General features: G+C 39.4%; 1 protein-coding gene and 1 long non-coding RNA gene across 2 annotated transcripts in view; one reads left to right on the top strand and one right to left on the bottom strand.

The window, feature by feature from the left end:
- Positions 1–359: 359 nt before the first annotated feature.
- On the bottom strand, positions 360–6,305 carry LOC128150298 (uncharacterized). The gene is made up of 4 exons (XR_008238015.1): positions 6,000–6,305; positions 4,796–4,844; positions 2,800–2,873; positions 360–560 (listed from the first exon to the last, which is right to left on the bottom strand). It is a non-coding gene; the product is annotated as an uncharacterized LOC128150298 (long non-coding RNA).
- A 493-nt stretch (positions 6,306–6,798) lies between these two features.
- The window catches only part of ADSS2 (adenylosuccinate synthase 2), a 39,151-nt gene continuing 22,433 nt past the window's right edge, over positions 6,799–23,516 (top strand). Inside the window, exon 1 of the mRNA XM_052805905.1 lies at positions 6,799–7,099. Coding sequence (XP_052661865.1) covers positions 6,932–7,099 — 168 coding nt within the window. The 5' untranslated portion in view covers positions 6,799–6,931. The remainder of the gene's footprint in view (positions 7,100–23,516) is intronic.

Raw genomic sequence — 23,516 nt, forward strand, 5'->3', positions numbered from 1 at the left:
ATCTAATGAACAGGGATTCAACATGATATTACAAACTTCCTTAATACCTTTAAAAGACACTATAGTTCCTTCTAGTCAGTGATCACAGTAAGGATTCAGCATGAGCTTCTTCAGATCCAAAACCAATTACAGTTCAGATACCAAAACACCAATTACATTCTTTACAAAATACTGAAAAAAATCCTAGTAAGTCAAATCCCAAGGGTTTTTTTTGTAAACATGGTAGAAATCTGCGACAATATCCACATAATCTGTGCTGTTCCAGTGTAACAGGCAGGAAATACTATTATTACAAACCCATTTAAGAATCAAGAGTTCTGATGAACTTAGTAAGAAAATTAATAATGTCTGCACAACGGTTTCTTATCTCTCATTTAACATAAGATTAAAATCTGTTAAGATTGTCCCATACGTTTTTTAATCTTTAATCATACTACAGAATTTGGTATAAAAGCACTCAATAGTCATTACAAAACTACTGTGAGAAAGCTGAGTTCTTCTGCAGCTGTATATAAGCAGCTGCCTTTTGTCCCCAGAGAAGATAAGGGATGCAGATAGGTCTGTAGAGCAAGCAGAGTAACTGGATCTTAAAGGGGTGAGTGTAAAATATTTAGAAGTTCAATAAAATAAAAGACGCTATCAGAAATCTCAGAATTCATTGATTCATCTTGCAAGCAAACGAACCACCTCTACACTAGTTAAAATCTGTTCTTACTTGGAAGTTTTCCTTCACAACCTTTAGAGATAAAGACAGGTTATTTGTAAATAGCATATTCAATTCTGGAGCTCCATTTCACAACAGACTGTGGGTGCTGTGAGGCATCAGCATCCAAACCATCACCAAGTACACCATGACACAATGATCAGACCACAGTTAATTTTCTCACAATTTATTTTCACAGCTTACCTCAGCCTTTAGTATTGGTTTTACTCTGTAAGTCCCAGCAAATGGAAGGTTCAGTGTTGGTTTTGGTGAACTAAAATTATTTTAAAAAGAAACACAACCCATAGCACAAATGTTTAACATTAGTTAACATGAGATATGTGCATCTGAGAATCTATTTAGATTAAATCTTGAAAATTTAGGATTTCAGGGTCCTCTTCATAAGTTTGTGCAAGAGAAAAACCCCACACTTCTATTAAACAGAGAATACAATCTAGCAGTTCAGCACTCCAGTGACAATCTACATCTCTAAGACTGAATGTTTATAGTTTTAGGGCATTATTTCTAAGCACATTGGACAAAATTTAAAAGAAAAAAAAAAGAAAGAAGAATGTGAGAGAAACTTGAGCCTAAAAGCATGTAAAATATTCATTAAGCTTTTGGCTCAAGTTTTTTCTTACATGTATGTGAGACAACTCAGCTACTGTACAGTATCAGTGACACTTTGGGGAACTACAAGATGACTGTCTCTCAACAGCTACATAAACAAGCCCCTTAATGACAGACAACTGGCAGGGCACACTTCCCAGCCCCTGAGCTCTCTAAGAATGTGGTATGGGTCATTCTAGAGGCCTGCCCATCCTGGTCACCTGCCTTGAAGGTCACACTTAACCCCATTCACCAGTTTAGTCTCATCCTATCTTGTTCCAAAACGTCAGATAGGATTAGTAGCAAAATAAATTAAGGATTTATCAGGACTCGGGTATTATGGGTTACAGGTTAACACAGACAAAAATCTTTAATCTAACCTATATCTGACAACCAAATATAATCTTGGTTGGTGCAGCAGCTCTCATCCACAGCCCTTGCGGCACTTTCAAGAGATGGTGAACTCAGGGTGCTGTTTTCAAACAGATAAAGCTGATGCAAACCGGGGCTACTGTGCTCCCCTCCCTTGAGCTGACACTTTTGCAATGACCCGGATGAGGGAACTATTCTAACCAAAAACCAGACCCAGGAAAAAGGAAAAGCTTTCAGCCAATTCAAGATCTTTCTTAGTCAAATATTGTATGATATTTGGCATCCTGTTTTAATGAACAAAAACAACAAAAAGGATTCATACATTTATTAGTGGGTTTTTTTGTTTGTTTCCGTTACATAGTGCTTCATTCTCCCTGAGAGACATATTCTGAGAAATTTATAAAACTATAAAGTCCTGCAAAAAATGAATCACCCAATATCTATCACACATGCATTCTATTAAACTTTCAATGGCTGATGCTGTCAAAGGCTAAGACCGAGACAGAACACAGTATCTTTGTACACACTTAACATGTTGTAACACTAAGGAACAGGGAACTTATTCACATCTGCCTTGGAGGGTAAGCTGCTGCTTGGATCAGAAGAAGCGATGAAATTCTTGGGGGGGAACACTGTAATAAAAGCTAACTTGTATCATATATGTCCATTTTCGTATTTAACATATTATAGGTAAATATTTAAATTACAGTACCATACATACAAAAAACTCCATTTCATTTCTGCTCTGCAAAGACAACAATTTGTTTGCTGTTCTTTCAGAGAAGAGAATATGCAGATCTGAAGAACACACTTAAAACTTTTTTACTCTCTTTTTTTTTTGTATTATTATATAAAATAGTTGTCTTTGCAAATCATAATTTACAAATCTCATTTCCAAGGAAAGGATTTAGCTTTACAACTTTTCAACGACAGAATTTTATTTTCCTGTTTATCTCCACTTTTGTCAGCTGCTACCTTATTTACACTTGCATGTAAAAAACGCACTTCTGTAAACTGCCCATGAAATTTCAGGAGTATCCAGTATTACCTTAACTTTTCTCTCACTGAATTCAAAATCTTGCTATTGTGATGTGTATGATTTTTTAAGCTCTTACCTTTTATCTTCTGCAGTACATACATCAGGAAATTCCCACTCAATAAATGAAGTTCCTTCATATTCTAGAAATATCTAATCAAAGAGTTGGTAACACTTGCTAGTGTGTGCAAATATATCAATCGTGACAATATATACAGTTATTACTTTATAATGTTCTTAATCTCGTTTTTATCATGATAAAAAGATTAATGAATGTAACAAAAATAATTAGGGGAAATTTTAACTGGAAAAACTAATTTAAAAACAGTAATAACAAGCAACAAGCAGGGATCAATTACATTAGCACACTGTTCAAACAAAATTACGTATGTCCTAATTGTATAATGATTTCTCTTCCTCCTAAGCTAAGCTGACAGCATTCTGGACAGTTCGAAGTGCTACAGTTGCCAATCATGTCTGGCACAGTGATTCTTAGACTTTTTTTGACCATGGCACTAAACACCCTACATTTTTTGTGAGCCACTGTACATCTTAACATTAAATTAAACCAGGAAAATACTTTAAAGATGCTGTAAATAATCAGGAAGTAAAATTAACTTACCTTTTACTGAATGTTTTAATGAGATAAATGTGACAAATTTAAATAACACAGTTCTGTAGGACACCTGCAGATTAGCTAACCATGGCCCACAGACCACTTTTCTGCAACCACTGTTCTAGTGTAGATAAGACCTCAGTGTCAAATATCTGAGTATTTCATCATTGTCACAGGTAAAACCATTTTAACAGAAAACTCGTACCATGGACCACGTGCCCTGACATTTTCATTGCCAAGGGCTATTTCTTCATCGTATACTTCCCCTGAAACTCAGAAATTGCTTACACTAGGAAAAACAGTATCAGAAAAGTATTAACATTGTTCAGTAGTCCTTCAACACAATTAAGAAGTATTAATAAGGAGAAAGAAATAGCACTCCATGACCCATCGGCCATGCTGAGCATTAGCTAATAGTCCAGTTTACCTTCTTGTTACAGCATTTTCCCTTCATTCATGCTCACCCTTGATTTTCTGAACTACTGAAGTTCTTACCAAAATTCTCCTCTAAACTACTTTGTGTGTCAATTTTTTTAAAATACATGATCAGAATATGTGGGATACTTCATCAGAATAATTGAAAACGTATATATGTAACAATTCTGCATATCTCTTCAACACATCTGAATGAAATGCAGATCTCGCACTGCTTCTGTTCAGTGTTTATCTATTAAAAATTCCTGTCTGAGTCTCTTGCAGTTTATTGGGAGGCAGGAAATGCAGTCATATGAAAAGCCTGAATATACCCAAATTAGAGTGAAATTTGTGATAAATGTAACTGCCTCAGTTCTTCATATCCAGTCACTAACATTGAACAATTCAGAAGACAATACAACCTAAACTTTATCAGTATACACTTCTACCATGGGTTCAGTTTTACAAAGTCAATCCCGTACACCAGCTTGCGAATGCCAGAAAAGGCAGCCACATTCCTTCACTCCTTGAACATAAACTCTTGACACTTTGTGCCACCTCTAAATGCCCACCTGACCTCTCACAGAGCAGATTCAGCTTGCCCAATTCGCAAACCAAGTTAATATAGTCCACAAATGTTAGAGGAAAAAACCAGTACGGTAACATTGCATGTTCTCGCTGGTTTTCTTGCTTATACTAAATGAACTGAAATAAGTGCAATTGGGAGTTTCTGCACAGTTTTATTCTAAGCTCTTACTTATACTACAGCAAATGCCTGTTTTTGACAAGGGGCATTAAACACCAGCTGTGTTTGTACTTTAGTCAAGTTACCATGTTTTAGAACTACACTATAAATACAGTTAGTGAATCATGCCAATAAGAGTATTTAATATGTTTTACAGTATTAGAATGAAAGCTTCCATTTAGTTTACAAAGAAAAGGGGGTGGAGGAATGACAGACCCCTACGACCATGTATTAAGTAAAAATTCTAAACCTTGCAGTACCAATCAGTATTGATTAGCTTGATCTTCATTAAATACTTACAGGTTTTCTGGAAGTGAAGAGTTCATAGTTTTCTTCACTGGTTCTATACCTACCAAGAAAACATACCAAAACATAAATCTCAAAACTCTTCAACACCAAATAAAAATAGCAGAACAATGGATTCGTGTGCCTGAGACCTCTTTGGAAAGTGGCATTACACTAATACCACATTGTTAGGACACTACCATGACAGGCTCAAATTTATTCTGAGATTTGAGGGAATATTTGTGCTGGCAACAGTGAGGTGTTAATACAATTCAGCTATACTAGAAAACCATATCCTGAAACATTAATCTGGACCATTGTTTGGGGAGTCATGAGATGATCTATGGCCTCAGAAGTGAGTGCACTAAAACAAAGTTTGCCATTGCGTCAGCAAGACTGGAGAAACTGACTTCAGCAGTTCCTTATGGCTTTTAGTGAGTTCCCACAAGCTCTGTGCAGCAATACAGAAATCATGGCTGGTTTTTTTTTTAGCACGAGCAGACAAAAATATTAATACTATGGACTACACTGAATGTTTAAGGAACTATTTGCTCTTTGAAGTGTAAACAGGCAATTGCCTTGTATCATTTGCAATTGCTGAACATCTCTGTACTGAACTGACTACTTTGTCATAGCATCTCTTTGCAGTGACGTTCAGGATTTAGATATTTTCAATTTTTTTTTTTTAAAACGTTCTCTGTCAAGTCCGTATTTAATTTTCTGTTATATACCTTCCCAGCTTTGCAAGACACAACCTTTTCTCCAGTGGCTTTTATAGATCCTCAAATTCTTGGTTAAAGTAAATCTGAAGGAGCAAAGAAGCAACTAATATCAAACTCTACAACTTGCCAGACAGCTGCAGATTGTGACTGCTCAGTGAGTCAGGTTTTTGAATAGCTGTCTTAGCAATAATTACATCATTCAGACTTACGTCTTTTTAATAGCTACTTTACAGAAAAAAAATCTTCCCCCAGGGGTGTTGATTCTGTGAAGCAGGAAAGAATGAAAACAGCCACTGAGACATCAGTTCCACATGTAAACCCTCAAGTATGCATGATGAAGGCATTTCTCTGCTATGGGTTTTTTCCATTATTTTTTTAACTCGTGAACAAGCCTGGGGCCATGTTCCGGTGTCTCTGGAGAAAATGGCCTCTTACATTTAGCCCCTGCTTCTACAAACCCTAGTTTACATTCTTATCATTAAGTCAGCAAAACTAACCACATAGGCAAAGCTGTGATATACTGCAAACCCACGCCAGCAGGCCTGACATCTGTGACAGGTATGCCTTGCCCACAGCAGATGTAACCTGAGGGGAAACGGGGAGCCGCACCAGACCGAGACCCTCCGGGCTGGCACGGACCAGAGGCTCCCGCTCTGGTTCAGGAGCGGTGCGGGGACACCTGTAGCACGTCAGGCCGCGGGCTGCTGCTGCCTCCCAGAGAGCCAGCTCTGGCGAAAGGACACGGGATCTGTGGCCACCAAACCCGAGGCCGCAGCTTGAGCATATATCGAGCCGAGGCCAGACCCGACGCACAGAAGCAACCCCCGCCCCCCCCGCCGCCTCCTCCTCTCAGCGCCCCTGGCCCCCTCCTTCCGCCTCCGCAAGGCGCAGCCGCCATCCAGCCTCAGTAGGGCCAGCAACGCCCGGTGAGGCGCCGTGGCCGCTCCGCCGCAGCCGCCCCCTACCCGCTCCCCGGCCGACACGGCCTCGCGCCGCCGCGGGGGCGCATGGGGCAAGCGAGCAGGAGCCCTCCCGCCACAGGTGCGGCCCCCGGGGACTACGCGCCCCAGCATGCACCGCGCTCGGCCCCGCGCAGCGCGCTGGGTAATGTAGTCCGGGCTGCGAGGCGCGGGGGGAGCGGCGCAAGGGCGAGGGAAGGGGGGGGGGGAGGCGCCGGGAGAGGCACCGGCGGCTCCCGTTTTCCGCGGGGGAGTGGGGCCGGGCTCCGCCTGAGGGCAGGGGTCTGCCCGGCGGGGAGCGGCGGGGGAGGCCGCGCTGGCGGGGCCGGTAGGCGGCGGCACCTGGACGCGGCAGCGGCACCACCGCCCGCCCGGGAGGAGGCGGAGGCGGAGGCGGGGGGGGAGCGGAGCGGAGCCGCCGCGCGCTGCCGCATGTGCCTGGAGCGGAGCCGGAGCGGGCAGCGCGAGCCATGGCGGAGCATGGCGCCCCGGCGCCCGCCATCCCCAACGGCGAGTGCGCCGCCCGCGTCCCCGGCAACAAGGTGACCGTCGTGCTGGGGGCCCAGTGGGGCGACGAGGGCAAAGGCAAGGTAGTGGACCTGCTGGCGCAGGACGCCGACATCGTCTGCAGGTGCCAGGTGAGGAGGCAGCCGGGGCGCGGGGGAGGCCAAGGGTGTCACCTTGAGGCGGGCGGCCCCGCCGCCCGGCTCCGCGCGGGCACTTGTTCTCGCCCCTCTTCTCCCCCAGCGCCCGCCTCAGCGCAGGGCCGGGCGGCGGTGCCCGGTGAGACGGAGGGGCTCCCGCCGCGCAGGGCGGGCTGCGGGGCAGCGAAGCCCTCCCCGGCGGGGCAGGAGCCCCTGGAGAGAGCCCCGCGGCCGGGCTCTGCAGACCTCCCGCTCCTCCTTTGTCCCCGTCCCGGCGCCGGGGGGAGGAGGAGGAGGAAGGCGCCCTCCTCGCCGCCGAGAGCTGTCCTCCAGCAGGAGGAATGCGCCCGCCGGGGTCGCGTACCCCCCCTCAGGCCCGCCGCCGCAGCACTCTTTGTCTGGGGGGCGCCGGGAAGGGGCCGCGCTCGGCGGTTCCCGCAGCATCGCTGCTGGGAGCGGGGCGAGGAGCCCTCCCCGGCGGCGGCGTGGCCTAAGCCGCACCGCCTGTGAGCGTGCTCGCCGTCCCCTCTCGGGGCGGGGGTGGGGGGGGTGTAACGCTGGCCCCCGCACGAAACCAGCAGTTAGTTACAGGATGCACGTGAGGGTGTGCATGCAGCCCGCAACAACTTAGTCATCTTCAGATAAAACTAGCTTTTCAAAGACTCGCTTGCCCTTGCTTCAAGATCGTGGTTGTGTCAATGAAATACCATCTTCCTCTGTTGATTTTTTTTTTTTTTTTAGTTTTTCTTCTGGAGGCCTTATTCCAGCAAAAGAGCGCAAAAAGTCAGTCTGGCGTGCAAGCAGAGTACTCCTAAATGCCTACATAAAAACAACACAGTTCTGAGGAGGCATTTTTCTTAACGTTTCTAGTGCAGTAATTCTGTAGAGCACAACATAATGAACTAAAACTATGTACCGTTTTTTCTTGAAGGTAAGAAATACAGCAGTGTAAGATGCCTACAGCATACGCAGACTTCATGTAGGTGTCGTTATCTGTACGCTTTTGTTGAACACACAAGTTAAATTTGCTCTTAAATAAATATATTTTGGAAGAGCGTACCATTTGCAGAAGAATGCAAACACTGGAGCATTGTGTTATCTAATGAGAACTGCACATAAAACTGTTGTTTTCAAAACCCAGTCAGTTGCAAAGCTGACAAATCAAAAACTCGAACTTCAGAGACTTTTAATTTTGAAGTAAACAAACTTAAATAGCTGTTTTCGCAAATGAATTACTTTTTCCCCCCTTTTTTTTTTTAATAATACAATCTGATGTGCTGTGGCATGGTCGCCTGGCTTTGTGAGTTATAGAACACAGTGACTCAGTTCGTCCTTTACAACTTTGTTCTTGAAACTTGAAGGGCATCTAGGTAAGCATGTATGTTTAACGCTAAGAAGTTTTGGTGGAGAGAGAGAGAGAGTCAGATGGTAAATTTTTGTGTGCATGTGTTTTAATGTGTTTGTTACTTCTTTTGAATCAGCTGGGTAAAGGATCAAGAAAAGGGAAAAATTATGACGTTATCTCAGGCTTGAATTTCATGACCAGTTGTGCCATTTCTAACAGCTTGTTGCTCCTGCTGAAGGAAGGAGCTTTTCTTCCTTCTTTCTTCCCTTTCCTGTTGATGGCTGCGCTGTCTGGGTCTCCTCCCATGCACTGACTCTGGCACTTGAACACTTCTGTTAAGTTGATTAACTCACCAAAATGGCAGGAAACTATTTTTTGTTGGATTTACTTTCTGCCGTTTTAGTAAATAAAACTGAATTTAATGGTCTTGGAGGACCTTAATGAAAAGAGGAGCCCAGGATAGGGTAAGCACAAAGAACAGTTTCTCAGAAGGAGAAGGGAAGACAGGAATATTCTCTTTCGGTGGTACTGAGCTATTAAATCATCTTGCTATGTATGCAAGCATATTCCAGATGCTACTGTTAGTGCTGGTAAATTAGAGTATGACTCTTGCGCTTTTCATAGTGGTACAAGTCCAGAAAGAAAGACTGGAACACACTTAGTCTGCCTATTGTTAATATCAGCTTTCTGTAATTGGAGCTTCTGATTCTTATTTTGCCATTATACCCTTATTCATTCTAGGATGGTTCTTTCTATTCATCATGCCACAGAGTTGCTAGAATGCCTGTGGATGAGATCAAATATTTCTAGTATGTTCTTGTGAAAAATTTATTAGTACAACTATTTTCTTGGAGGACTTGGGAAGTTGTTGCAGCAGGTCTAAGATGTCTTGGAAACTTCTGTTACATTTGCAGTGAAACTGGGAGCTCTAGTGTGGGTTTCATATCACTGTCCTTGGTTCTGTGCAGATGCAGAGCATAAAAGTGGTCCTATCCCAGAACTGAGAATTGACTATCACTTTTACAGTGCCTGCAAAGGCATTGCAAGTAGTACTCTAAAATCTATGGCCATACCATCATGTATTCTAGGTAGCAGGTGTGCTAATGACTTCAGCCACTTGTTTAACTAGTTGACTATGGCCTCTGGAATGAGGTGCTTGCTTAGGTACAATCAGCTAAATAAGTGTGTCAGGAAATAAGATGTATTATGGCTCTATTTCTAAGTACCACCCTCCAAAGTGTTTTATCTAGGTTTAGAGGTGGTTGAAAGGACTCTTGTGCTCAGTGCAAGAGTATGGGGTTTTATTTTCAGGAGACAGATTCACATTTATCAAAAGTAGTATTATGGTTTCAACAACAACTGTTTGAAGAGACTAAACTAGAATTAAAACACATCCAAGGGCTGTATGTATGTATTTGCTAATGCAGCTGCACTGGCAACTGTGATAGTTTCATGAAGGCACTGCTGGTGTAGAGGGTTCAGATGCAGTTAGTGCATGTTGACATGACAGGCAAAGTATGTACTTGTTCTTCCACTGTTAAATTTGAATTGGCCTTCATTTACCTCTAGGAGGTATCTTGTAAAATGATGCTTTTGATAAAACAAATGTATTGGTGAGACTTTTGCACTTAAACCTGCATCTGGTCATCTGGCCTACAGAGCAAAGTCTTTTTACCTGCTAGCACATAAATCATAGTCCAGACAGTAAAATAGAGCAAGAATTGGTTTGAGATTCACGGGTAGTTGCCATAAAAACTGTGCTTTTGTGGTTTTTTTGATTGACATAGTTTCCCTCTTAGTAAGCAGGTGGCCTTACTGCCATTTAAAAGTACACATTGTATTTTTTTCCAATTCCGCAGGTAATGGAAAGTTAAAGGAAAATGCTTCTTGTTCCAATTAAGGGACTTCCTACCATTGCAGAATGCAACCAAATTAGGGAATTTAATTACCAGATTTTAATTTGTTATTGGATATAGGAATGGCAAATTAATGCCAGCAAGTTATTTTGGGTGATCATTTTGTCAAAACAAATACCGTACTAAAATATGCTATGTATCTCTTATATTAACACCACCTCCTCCACCCAATCTACCAGTGTATGCAGTACAGCAAAAAAATGTAATGTCTGCACTGCATGATTCTGTTCTCATTTACTCATTTCATCACCAAATTTTTGGTCACTTACTGTTGGAGATAGCTGATTTACTCAGAGTATATAATTCACACAGGTGAGTAAGATTTCTAAGTCTTCAAATTTTTTTAAGCCATGCTTCCTATGCTAAAGAATCCTATTTTCCTGCTTCTTCAGTTCTGTTGTACATCTTGTTACTACTTCAGAACAGAATTGCAGCTTCTTACCACATCTTCTCAACTGATTTCGCTATGGTCTGCCTGTGACTTGCCATTACTGCTCTGCCTGCTGTGGGGTCACACGATTCCTACTTTCAGGAGAACTGCTAATGCATGGCAGTTGCAATGTGTGGATTCTTCGTACTCCCTTTTCTTCTTCCTCCCCCCAAACAACAGTGTGTATAGTGACGCCACTGCTGATCACTTGATAATGTGGTGATTACAGTGCAACAATTAGTAGAGAAGTTTTCAGTGTGCACATTCTTGGGGTGAAGCAGTTACCATTGATCGGCTGATAACTGCCAACTGAAGTCCTCAGACCAATGCTGCCATATCGCTAGTCTGTATATAGCCACTTTTTTTTGAAAAACTTTAATTTTCTTATCTTCCATTCACCAAGCCTGCTTTTTCTCTTTTCCTAAATGTTCTCGTTTGAAAAGGTGTTTCGGTCTGGAGCCTTTGCAGGCCATGCAGAATTAGGAATAGCAGAATCAGTAGCTATAGCTATTAGTGCTTTTTTAGCTACTCAGGCATTCGATACGTGATGTCTAGCTAGAGCTCTCATTTTTTTTAAGTGCTGGGTGCACTTTTGGACCTTGTAGTGGTTGGCAGCATGCCAATAATATGCTCTGGTGAGGAAAGAGAGGTCAGTAAAATGAGTTCTTTAGCCTGCCCCATCAGTGAGTCATATGCTTTACAGACCTGCTTTAGAGCATCACTGATAGGTGATCTCTTGTTATTGTAAGCAATCACACAATGTCTCAATTATTTCTAACAGAAGAACAGTTGAAAACTGATTTTCCAGTTCATAAAGTTTGTACCATTAACAAAGGAGATCTTAATAGCACTAAAGAGCAAATTACACCTTGATCTACTGGTTTCTTATTGTTCTTTCAATCTTACTGTTAGTTACTACAAAAGCTTACTGTGTTTGGTTGGTTAAGATGCAGTACTCCATAGCAGCTTATTAAGATTTCAAATAAATTTTTTATTTCTACTGTACTACCTCACACATTTGGAAGATGTTCTCTGTAAATATTCCCAAAGTCACTTGTTGTTTTTCATATTTTTTCTTAAATATTCTTGTGAAATGTAGCAAGCATCGGTGGGGTTTTATGCACTGAAGCAACGTAGTGGTGGACCAATCTGTGCTTTCAACATTTTTCTTGTTCCTTATCTGCCCTGCCTCACTTGATCTCTTTTATCTCTTAGGGATAGATTGGTCTTTATTCTGGACTTGGATAATGCATCCTGTTCCCTACCTAACATACGTAGGCATTGCAACATTATAAGGTTTTGCAGATCATGTGAAACTAAGCCAAAACCAGATCTAGAGAGCCTTTCTGAATATTGTCTTTAAATAGCAGTTCCTCAGAGCAAGTTCTGTCAGTATAGAGAAATGCATGGAGTTTTTGAGATTAATAGATTAAGTAAAGTTAATGTTTTCTTTTATTTGTTAGGAGAATACAGGTGAATGTGTAAAACATAATGTGCTTATTCTGTCATATTCTGCCTCAAACCATGCTCTTGATCTTGTTCTGATGCAACAATTCTTGTACTACACATTCAAAAATTTCTGAAGACTAGCCAAAATTTCAGAAACTTTAAGTGTGTGACATGATGACTCCTTGAACTAGGTTTAGATCTTACAAACGTGAATGGATTGTCAAGGAAGAAAATCGCTAGCTGCTGGATGTTGTTTATACTGAAACCCAGGAGTAGGTTATGCAATAGTTTGTTAGCTGCTAATTCATTGGGGGTGGAAGGGGGAGAAAGCAAGAAATTAGTCACAAAATCTGGGATGTGAGAGAATGAATTAGTTATCAAAACCTTGATTTTTTAAAAAATTTTGTTTTTAAAGGGGGGTGGTTTGCAATCTGAAGTTCAAAATAGATTTTTGGCAATATGTATTGAAATGAGAAGCAAATAGCCTAGTAATTGCAAAGCTGTCTAGTTAGGGTGCATCATAGGAGTTCAGATATGTCTTTTTGCTAGACTGATCAACTTTTAAAAAGTGTGTTCAGTGTTCGCGGAATCTGATTGTGGCAAGAAGGAGCCTTTCTTATGTTTATTGTAAGTTATGGTAGTATCCAGCTTTCTTGATGTATTTTTTACTTTTCATCTAAGAGTTAAATGAAAATGTTTACAACCAAATGATGCCAAAGCAACATTGACTTGCTTCTTGCCCAACTTGGCAGTCACTTGTACAGCTAGCTCAGAAACAACAGTGGTTGCCCTGAGCTAAAAATGAATGCTGGAATGTGGTAGCAATAAAAGTAAACTGTAGAAAAAATTATGCACACACACATCTGATGGGGAGAGTTGAAAGGAGTGTATGGCTTCTTCCTTAACGTAGCATGAGATAACATCTCTTTAAACTAGACAACTAATTTCTATTCCAGAGGAGAGAACTTGAAAGACTTTGCTCTACCCTGAGGCATCATATTTTTGAGACAGACAACTTGGCATGATCAAGGAAAAGGCAGTGATTGTCATCGTAGTCTTTTTGGGTAGATAGTTCTCTTAAACGCATATGTCAGTATTTCAGAGCTGCTTTAAATACTTTTGTATCTAGTATCAGTATAGAGCGCCATTCACCATATGCTTTTAAAAGTAATTTCAGTCTGCTTTTCTAATAACTTTTTTTTTCCCTATGCACCTCCACTGTTAGGTAAAGTTGCAGTGAGGTAGACCAGTCTTAGCAGTTATGGGAGTACTGCTGTACGTGCGGCATCAGGGTTTGAACTGCTTTCTTGTCTTGATCTGTTCAAGATGAATTTAACTGTTCTGGTTACTATGCTAAAGTCTAGTCTGTCCTTAACTAATGAAGATACACTCTGAAAATAAAATGCATATTTTCAACTTGCATAGATCTAAAATGGAGAAAGATACGCTGTTGTTCCTCCATCTTAGTTTCAAATGCACTTTATTTTTTATGTGTTCCTGCAGTGACTTCTTACTTGCATGTTCTACTTATGTATGTACACATGCCTCATACTTAAGTGTATGCTTCCTTGGCTAGCACACATGGCACACATTTGCTCTTTGTGCTCTATACAAAGATTTTAAAAAGCAGAGAATGTCTTTTTTTTTTTTTTTTTTTTTTTTTTTTACAAGGAGGAGTAGTATTTTTGCTTTCGGTTTGTTAACAGGCAACTCTGTTTTGCTGATTATCCAAGTTGGTACATTAATGTTTCCTGTTAGACAGTTTGCACTTTTTTTTTTTCCCCCCCTTCAAAAAAAGGAAGGGAGAAACCCAAAGTTTGAAGCTAGAATGAATTTAAGATTGAGAGTCTTTCAGTGAATGATAGATACACTAAGTGTGTACGTTTTTCCTGGAAGAGTCCCATGTGCATGCCAGGAAAATGGAAGAACTGCAAATCCTTCTCCCTTAAACTGGAAGGACAAGTGGTCAAGTCCTTTGCATACTTTTCAGGTAAATCAGTGAGATTGGCTGCAAACCCAGGAGCATGGAACGTTTCTGAGCAAACTCACCAGAGGAAAAAGTCCTGGTTAAGGATTTCTCTATAAGCATTTGAGTATGGCTTTGTATCATTTTCAGAGTCTTTTTGGAAAATGAGATTCCATGCTTCCTCGATTGTTGGCTTCACTTAGCTTCAGATGAGCTTTTGTTAGCAGGCATTGCATATAAAACACACTGGAGCTTGTAATTCCCAGTTTGATGATATTTTTTTTCAATCGAAAATTTTTATGTCCTTGGTAAACATTAATATTGTTGAAGCATATTTATGGAAAGCCAAATGAGTTGTTCTCGAATAAATTACTTCTTAGGAAACATTCTGGTTGTACCTTCATATTTAGCAAAACCCAAACCAAAACCCGTGGCGGTGGTTGTTTCAACCTCAGTGTTCTGTTAGCTGAGTTTTGGTAGTGGCTGGTTAAGCACTGTAAACCTGAAGTCTTACCTGATAAACTTTCTTGCACTATTTTAATTCAGCAAGAAGATAATATTTTTGTCTAAAGAGAGCATCTCTCTTTAATACTGACAATAAAGGTCATGATACAGAAAGGTTGGTGACGTACTCATCAATTAGACTTTCTGAAGACAGGCATAAGTCATTACTATTTTGTCAAATTAACTTCATTAAATTATCAAGACACTGCCATAACTCCAAAAAAGATTGCTTCTTATTTGTCCAGTGAAATTAGCTCAATACATGAATGTTCCTTGGGGGCTTTTGACTAGTACAGCAATGCAATTCCAGAAGAAAAATTGCTGTTAAATATTATTATGAATGCTCCTTCTCCATGCTTTATACATGATTTGGAAGCTCTTCTGCATGGACAGAATTTAACAAGCTGAAGAGCTATTGTGCTATGTGAAGGCTTAAAGTGAGAAGACTTGTCTTGCTTCAAGGTTGTTCATGTATTCTTTTGAGTTTACCAGTTTGGCTCCAGAACATGCCTTTCCAAGAGTTACACTTCTAAAAATTGTTTCAGTCTTCAGAGCTATAAGGGGGGAAAAAAAAAATCATAAAACTGTAGTCAGGTACTTGCATTAACATTGTTGCTAGTTCTATTCAGTTCTCTAGCCAAAATACTTCAGCTGGCAGTTAAGGTATTTAAAAGCTATAGAATGCAAGAGAAAATAAGCCATTTTGCATAGATTGGGGAAGTGCTGAAATGATTTACCTGAAGATTACAGTAGATGTCCTTTTAGAAATACTGTTCAGTCAATAGGTTTAAAATGTAGTCCTCTCTGATACTATTGATGAGTCTTCAGTATGTTTTGCAGTGGTATTGTCTGGACTATGGTACAGTATTGTGGTAACTGGTGTGTTTGAGTCATGTGCATGAGTGTATTGTTTGTGGTAAGTATTGCCTTCCAGTGCTTCAATAATTTTTGGCTAGCAGGAGTCACTTGTTTGATTTATTGAAATTTCAAGCTTGTTTCCAGTAAAATGTCAACTAGCAGATAATTTTTTTCCTTCCCAATTATTATTTTCAGGCACTCAAAACTATTGCAAAAAGGGTGTTTCCTAAGAATGTTTATCAAACGGCCCCCAGATGTGCAATACTTTCAGCTGTCTTTGCTATCTTATGCCCCCTCTGTGCATATGTAACTGATTCTGTTCACATTTGCCAGGATAGGTATATTTTAGAATAGTATCTTGGTTTATGTGTAGTACTGACCAACCTATCTAAATTGAATATATGGATGCAGATTCTTGGGTGTGGTGCTTACACTGAGAAGGATTTTTAGGCTATTTAATCTTCTTTAGCAAGCTGAAGACTCCCCTCCCCTCTTTTTTGTTTGCTTTAAAAAATATCTCTGAGCAGTTTACCACTGTGAAAGGAGATTTCAAAAGTGGTATTTTGTAGGGAATGTTTTTGGAATGAGGCTTCTAGAAAGTGGGTAAATATGGGGGTTTGTTACCTGGATTGCTGTCAATTCTAACAGTACTTGTGTGATAATTTGTCTATTACTATGCACCTTTCTGTCAGAGTCCTGTATACTTAGCTGCTCTACATGTTGAATAGCCTAGATATTTCAGGATTACCAGCCTAGTGGTCAGGGATCATATGCTTTTTCAAGGAAGTGATTTAAGCATACCGCACCAGTAAAATTGGAATAATGCCTTTTTAAAAAGCTTATGCATTTAGTTATCTTACAACAACAGGTTTTGCTTAAAATGTTATAGATTGGGTAATGATCTTGTGCCTGATCTCACTTTCACTATTCCACTTAATGACTTAAAATACTCTAAAATAATGGTATAATATAATAGTGTCAGGATCATGAAAGGAGAAAAAAGGCTGCTGTGTCTTAATAGGATTTTAAACTGTGCATCCATCAGAGCATCAAACTAAAAAGTCCCTAAACTAAATCCATATACTGAAATGCATAGGTTCATGCTGCTTGTTCATGATGACTTTCACACTGTCTCTCCAAATAAATGGAAAGAAATTTTTCGTTCCAGTCCAGCTGGCACCCTTTTGAGCAGGATATGTGCAGAAGTTTAAAAAAAAAAAAACCCAACACAACAAAACAATAACCAAACAAACCCTCCAAAAACCAAACCAACAACTCTTTTTAAAAAGAGGTACTGGGAAACTGTCATGGCTGAGGTGGTTTTTTGTTTTGTTTTGTTTCTTTTTGCATCAAGGCTATGATTAAAACAGCTATTTCTAAGATGCCCAACTTCATAATTCTGTGAATTGTTTGAACTGATATTGTTGGGGGGGGAAAAAAATAGGTGTTTGGTGCTCCCTTCACTTTGAGCAAGCTCGTGTTTTTCCCCTGTTATCAGCACAAATGTTCAGTGTCACCTGGTGGCAGTTACTCCTTCAGCATTGCTGGCAGCAGTGCAGGCAGCAACTGGTAATCTGAAAACTGGAGGCTGGGTCCAGCCATGAAACCTAATGGTGTGTTCTTTCAAAGTCTTGAGCAAAAACAGTGGGCCTCAGTTGAAAAGTTGGGGAAATTCAATTAGAGACACAATTTAACATTGTTATTTGGTAAAGCTGTGGGCTGCTGAAAGGGCTGACGCCTTGGTCACTGAAGAATCCTTTGGGAGAGGAAAGAGAATGGTTGCAAATACTGTGTTGAAAGATATGAGGAGAAAAAATAGTGCAAGGAATAAAGAAAGGACAAACAAACTAAATGGAAACCTCAGAGTATGCTAAAATGGCAATGCTGTGCCTTGATAGAGATGTACAAATAAATGGTGCTATATCTAAGCCAAGTATGCTTGGGACCTTAGGAGTAGTAAGCCTGTGTTAGCCTCTTGATAGGAGTTTAGTGTGTTGTTACTGGTTCTTATTGCTCTTTGTTTTGGGTAGATGCTTTGTAGTTAGATGGAGAATCTTTTATGTTCTGTTCTTTAGCAAGGCATGCACCTATTTTTACTGTATACTCAGTTTTCTGTGATGAAATGAGCCCAAGTTCAGAGGCTGTTTTCTAATGTAAAGAAAACCTGTAAAGAAATGGTTTGGCTTTTTTTTTTTAAATACTGTTCTGTCTTCTAAGTGAGCATTATTAGAACCTAAGGGAGAAGATCATTTCTGTTCTTACCTAAATAGCCTAGTAATAACCTAATCTAGAGTGATACTTCAGTGTTAAATAAGTAAAAGTTAAGCATTATGCATATTAAATTTATGAAGTGTTTAGTCTCTGGTGTAATATTAACAAGAACTGATTTTTCTTCTTGATAATTTCCAACTGTATACTTCTAGTTCACAGTATTTGAATGCTAGGTGATACAGCCTTTTGGGCAATAAACACCTGTGCTTGTTGTCTGACTGTGTCCTTGGTATGTTTCAGGGATGATGCTGTACTAAGAAAATTTTTAGGTAACTAGCAGACACCTTTTGGCATGACTTCCAGAATGAAAAGACTTGAAATAAAAAATGTTGGGATATTCTAGATTGTGTCTGTTGAAATGAGAAGCTCATGGCATGTAAGGATTGTGCTGTATGTATCCAAACTTGAAGGATGTGTGCAGGGGATAAATTGGGTTTTGCATAAAGTATCTCCTCTGTGGTAATTGTATGTTTAAGAAAATAATATACACAGTTGTTGGTAGAATAAAAATCAGAATTAATTTTCAGTGATTAATGTTTAGAGTATTATGATTTTTTAATTATTTTTAAAATTACAATTTTTTTCTTAATAGCTGTTTGAACTGACAGACAGGAGGTTTGGGGAGGAGAGAGGAAAAAGGTTGTGAAATGACTTTTAAGAGAGACAGTCTTATTTAGGTTCAAAATTTTGATTCTGCTCTTCTGGCAGATGATCTGAGGATTTACAATACTGTACCTGATACTGTAACATCCTGTGAGATGGATGCAGCACTGAAAAAATAAAAATTTTCACAAAAATGTTTTTGGGAAGCACTTAAAGAAACAAGTGGGGTTTTGTGTGTGTATGGTTGGTTTGTTTTGTTTTGTTTTTTCCTCCTTCTTGATAATATGTTAGATGGGTGGGGTTAGATGACTCTTATAACAGCTGTATCAGAGCATGGAAACCATTGACGCAGAGGTTGAGAACACAAAACTTTATGAAGAAGGTTCAGTGGGTTTGTGTTTAGTAGGTACTTGGACCTTGAAAGCTCTCTTCTGGTCCCACCTATACTGCCTGTCCTGAACTGGTTTTTTTTTTTTGGTCTTCTGCAAGTTTAACTTACCTAAAAATTGCTAAAAGGATCTTTCTTTTTTTCTTAAAAGGGCTTTCTTGCTTGTGTTTTGCATTAGGTATTTGTGTCTTTGCTGTCTTTCAGAAAGCCTCTTATGCAAAATTTTGGAATAAAATATTGCATTGCAATACCGAGCAAGTAAAGTCTTGAGTCTGTTAGACATTCCTGACTGTCATGCTATTCAGTCTTATTGATTAGCTTTCCTCTTAAATTTTTTTTTTTTTTTTTTCCCCCTAATCCGCACAATATTATTTCTCTTATGCTGGCAAAGCCAGCTCTGCCTTGGCTGCCTGACCTCTTCCACAGCCTGCATTCTGACTTCTGGAGGGGCTTCCTCTGCTACCGTTCTGCAGAATGGGAAGAAAGCACCCCAGTGAAGAATTCATTGTTCAGAGTGCCACTGGTGCCGCCTTGTACCTCTCGTGTATAAGAAGTCATCTTTTCCAAGAAGTCATCTTTTCCACCCCTCAATCCTTTTCTGCAATCTGCCTATTTGTAGCTGAATCCAGAGTTGCCTTGCCCTAATGAGTGAGTATGTTGGCCATGGCACACTCGTTGGCTCAGATGAAGGAAATCTTGCCGTTGTGCAGGGAGAAAGGGAAAAGGAGTCATCGCTACATGCACGTAGCGTATTCCAGACTGAGCAAGAGCATCTTTTGGTCTTGCCATGCACTTGGCCTCTCTGTCTGTGTTGGCCCAAGGTAGGTGTTTCAGTTTTCACGTGGCTGGGAGAGAACTCTTGTAGTTTGGCTACCTAGAAGGTTACCAAGATATGGTAGACTGATTACTCTATTTAGTTAACTGGGGAGTATTGCCAGCCTCAAGAAATTACTTTTATGTCTTAATTTCCCTCTGGCAAAAGCTTTATACAATGTATTGAAGATCATTTGAGCATGAACTTTGTTTAACTAATGGTGAAAATAAATTCCACAGTTAGTTCTCCATTAATAATGTTTAAACATTTGAATCAAAGGAGTGTTAGCTTGAATGACCTAACTGGTCCCATTTGGTTTAGTGTGATGAGGGAGGAGGAGTCAGAAATCCAGATGGAAAGCATTGAAGCCAGGAGTGACTTCATCAGTTTATACCTTGAATTATGCCCAGAGGCAATAGTTGCCTACATTACAAAGATGTTGGCATTATCATCAATTTCTGGAGGAAGGGAAAAAAACCAAAACAAACCCAAACCCCATAACCTAACAACAACCCACCCCTCCACCCCACCACAACTAGAACTCTGAGTTCAGGTTTCTGTAATTGGAATTGTTTACCAAACCCGTGTTGTGCAATGTCTGAGCACACAACATGTGTACACTTTACTGCTAGTTCACTGTAAGTGTACAGTGTGAACCATTCTTTTAATATATTACAATTCCTAACTCTGTAACTATACGCTTGCACTTCTGCAGTTAAGGTAGAGCTTACCTGTAAATCAACAGCAGAATTTTGAAAAGCGAATTAATGAAATGCTGTTGCTTTAATGCTCTCCTAGAATATGGTTTGAAATTAAAAATATTTTTCAAAATGACACATTTTGACAGAATGACATCCAAAGCAGGATGGGGACTGACTTAATGTTCTACCAGACGGCTGCTATCAGTAGTGCATTTGGGATTGAATCTTTTCATGTCATAGGAATCATGATATTATAAACAACTAAATTCTGAGATTCAAATTTGAGTCCAATCTGAAAACAAGTATTTGGAAACCTTGAGGTATTAGAATGGCCTAGGAGTGTGTTCAGATGGTGATTCATCACACATCATGTCAAGTTTTCTACTTTACTCTCTAGCAAAATCCCTTAAAGTATAACTGCTCACAGTAAACATGCAGAAGTATATATAACTAGCTTGCTTCTAGATGAGGTGTGAGCTGTGCTGTGCATGTAGTTCAAGGTTTAAAAAGTAAGATGCCATTTTTATTCTGTCAGCCATGGGGTATTTTCCAGTGAGGATGGAAACAACACACCTTGGCATCACTCAGCAGTGCAAGGGAGAAATCTGGACACCACCAAAACCCAGCAGTTACGTTCTCATGATTAACAGAGTCTGAGTCTGCATGCTGTACACCTTACTCAAGCAGACGGGACCGCTGAACTTTTAAGTTACCACACCTGAATGGCACCAATAGCTTGGCAGACTTTAAAAGACTAAGAATTTATTGTTAATTGTGATCTAATCTCTACAATGGCCAATTTTTCTTTCTCTTTGACATTCATGATGCTAGAAAACCTTTTTTTTTTTTTTTTTAAATAAATTGAGAAGCAAAACATGAAATTAAATCATCCAGTTAGTAGGGGATTTCAAATGAATAGTCATTCACTAATCTTAGTGTTGCGTATGGATTAGTAGTCCCGTTTATTTATGCTGCAGTGGGAGAATTTGGACTCATCTTCCCATATGTAAATTACTACTACCTCAGTACTTCAGTGTTGTACTTAGGCCTATTTATTGAATTTTCATTTAAAGCACTTCAGTGCTCATGTTAAATTTGTCTGGACTGATATTACTGTGAATCTAATAGATAGGACTAATTTGAAGGAATCTGAGGAAGAAGATAACTACCACTTTCAGCAGATGTACTTGACTGTAAATGCTGCTTTAGTACATAGCTGTTCTTTCTTCCTCAGGAAAGGTTTTGCTTAGGTTCTGAAACACTGAGTAGAAAACCAATGTCTTTTCTTACTTAAAAAAGCTTGTATATTTTATGTATGTATATAACTTGTTAGTTCTTAGAATATTATCTAGTTTTAGAGTAACTTGTAGTAGCTCAGGAGTATCAGCATTGCATTTAAGAAATAGTTGTAAATGATCTACCTGCTAATGTAGCTAGTTAACATCCTTTCAAATCAAAGACACAACTGTAGAGTTGGTAGACTGCTAAATCTTTCTTAACAGCTACTGTTGAATAGAAAGGATGGGAGGAGGAAGAGGAAGTTACTCCTGAACATTTATTATTTTCTTAAAAGAATAAACTTGAAAGGCTTGCTTTATTTATGCATTCAATATGTTTCACATGTTGTGAATCAAAATTTGGCATTCTCTGATTAAGTCAGATCATTTGCAGTGAAAACTATCTGCATCCAGAAATCTTTACCACTTCTTCAAGGTACAGTTCACTCCATGGAAAAACTCTACTAAATTACTAAATCATTTAAACTTTTCTTAAATTCAGACATTTCCTTTGTTGGGTGAAGGTTTGTAAGTCTTCCCTGTTTCTAAAGGAGGTGGAATGGCTGTAAGTCCTGAAATAAATAATGCTGAAATTACAAGAATTTTCATTGCTAACTTCACTGAGATTAGGCTTTTACCTGTGGCATGTGTATTTACATATTGGCACAAATGTTTGATATCTAATAATATTCTTTATTTGTAGTGTCAGATATATGGCTTTATGTATTGCATTCATGCTTTGTAAATGTAGTAGTAGTGAGTAGCTGTTGAGTCCATTGCTTAGAAAAGATCTTCTGTGATACATTATTCTGAAATGTTTCAGACTTATAATTTCATAGATTAATTTTTCATATAGTTTCTTTTTTCTTCTTGTTTTCATATAATGCCTTTCTTCAGTTTGTCTTGTGCTGAAAGAAGGCTTAGATTAAAAGTCTTTTCTTTAAGGCTTTCCTTCTATGAAGCAGTTCATTTATTTCTGGTGCAAGGTGCCTGTAAAGGATGTTCCTGTAGTTATGACAAACAGAACCATTTTGTAGGTAACCTCGTCTTGCACAAATGACTCGGTCACAAGAGAGTGTAAGCTTATTTTCAAAAGTACAACAGACAAGAACTGGGGATATTTAGTAACTATTTTGTAATCTTTTTAGTTTCATAGGCCTGTCTTGACCCTCTTTAAGACTTGGTCATCGGCTTCTTTTTGTATTTTAGACATACTTCACAGTTTAACAAATCTCTTAATACTCTCTGTGGTAATGAAAAAAGCTAGAAATGTTAAGTGTTAGTTTGATGTAAATGGTTTCCGGTATCTTACGAAACCACAATCATCTTAGTTGCCTCTAGATTCACTCCTTAACAGCATGTTTCAGATATAAATGACTTTTATTATTACAGACCTCTCTTATCGCTGAGGAGGTACAGAATGAACAAGTTAACTTTGCTGGTTACTATTCATAGAAAAACACTGAAAAGATTGAACCCAAAATTCAGAACAACAAGCCTGCACATTGCCAGCTAGACTTATCTTTCCCAATAGATGTATGGGTTTATATACTCAGTTTACTGGTGATTTTTTTTTTTTTGTAAGGTTGCAGTTCCACTTTTAATACTTACTAGGTTCCTATTACAGTTAGAGTAAAACTGATGATGGCTTTTAGAAGTGTTTGCATGTACTAGAATATTTATGTTTCTGTCCAATAATTTTTAGAAAGTTTTAATCTTATTCCAAGCTTTTGTACCTTTGATAAACCAAAATACTGTCCAAAGTCTATATAATGGATAATACTGATGTTGAAATTGTTGAGTTTGACAAAACAAGTTCAGCTGATTTCCTAGGAGAAGGAGATCTCTCAAAGATCTTTTGTCAATAACAGAAACGAAGGCTGCAGAAT

This window comes from Harpia harpyja, chromosome 13 (assembly GCF_026419915.1).
Source record: "Harpia harpyja isolate bHarHar1 chromosome 13, bHarHar1 primary haplotype, whole genome shotgun sequence".
In the NCBI taxonomy this organism is placed as follows: domain Eukaryota; kingdom Metazoa; phylum Chordata; class Aves; order Accipitriformes; family Accipitridae; genus Harpia; species Harpia harpyja.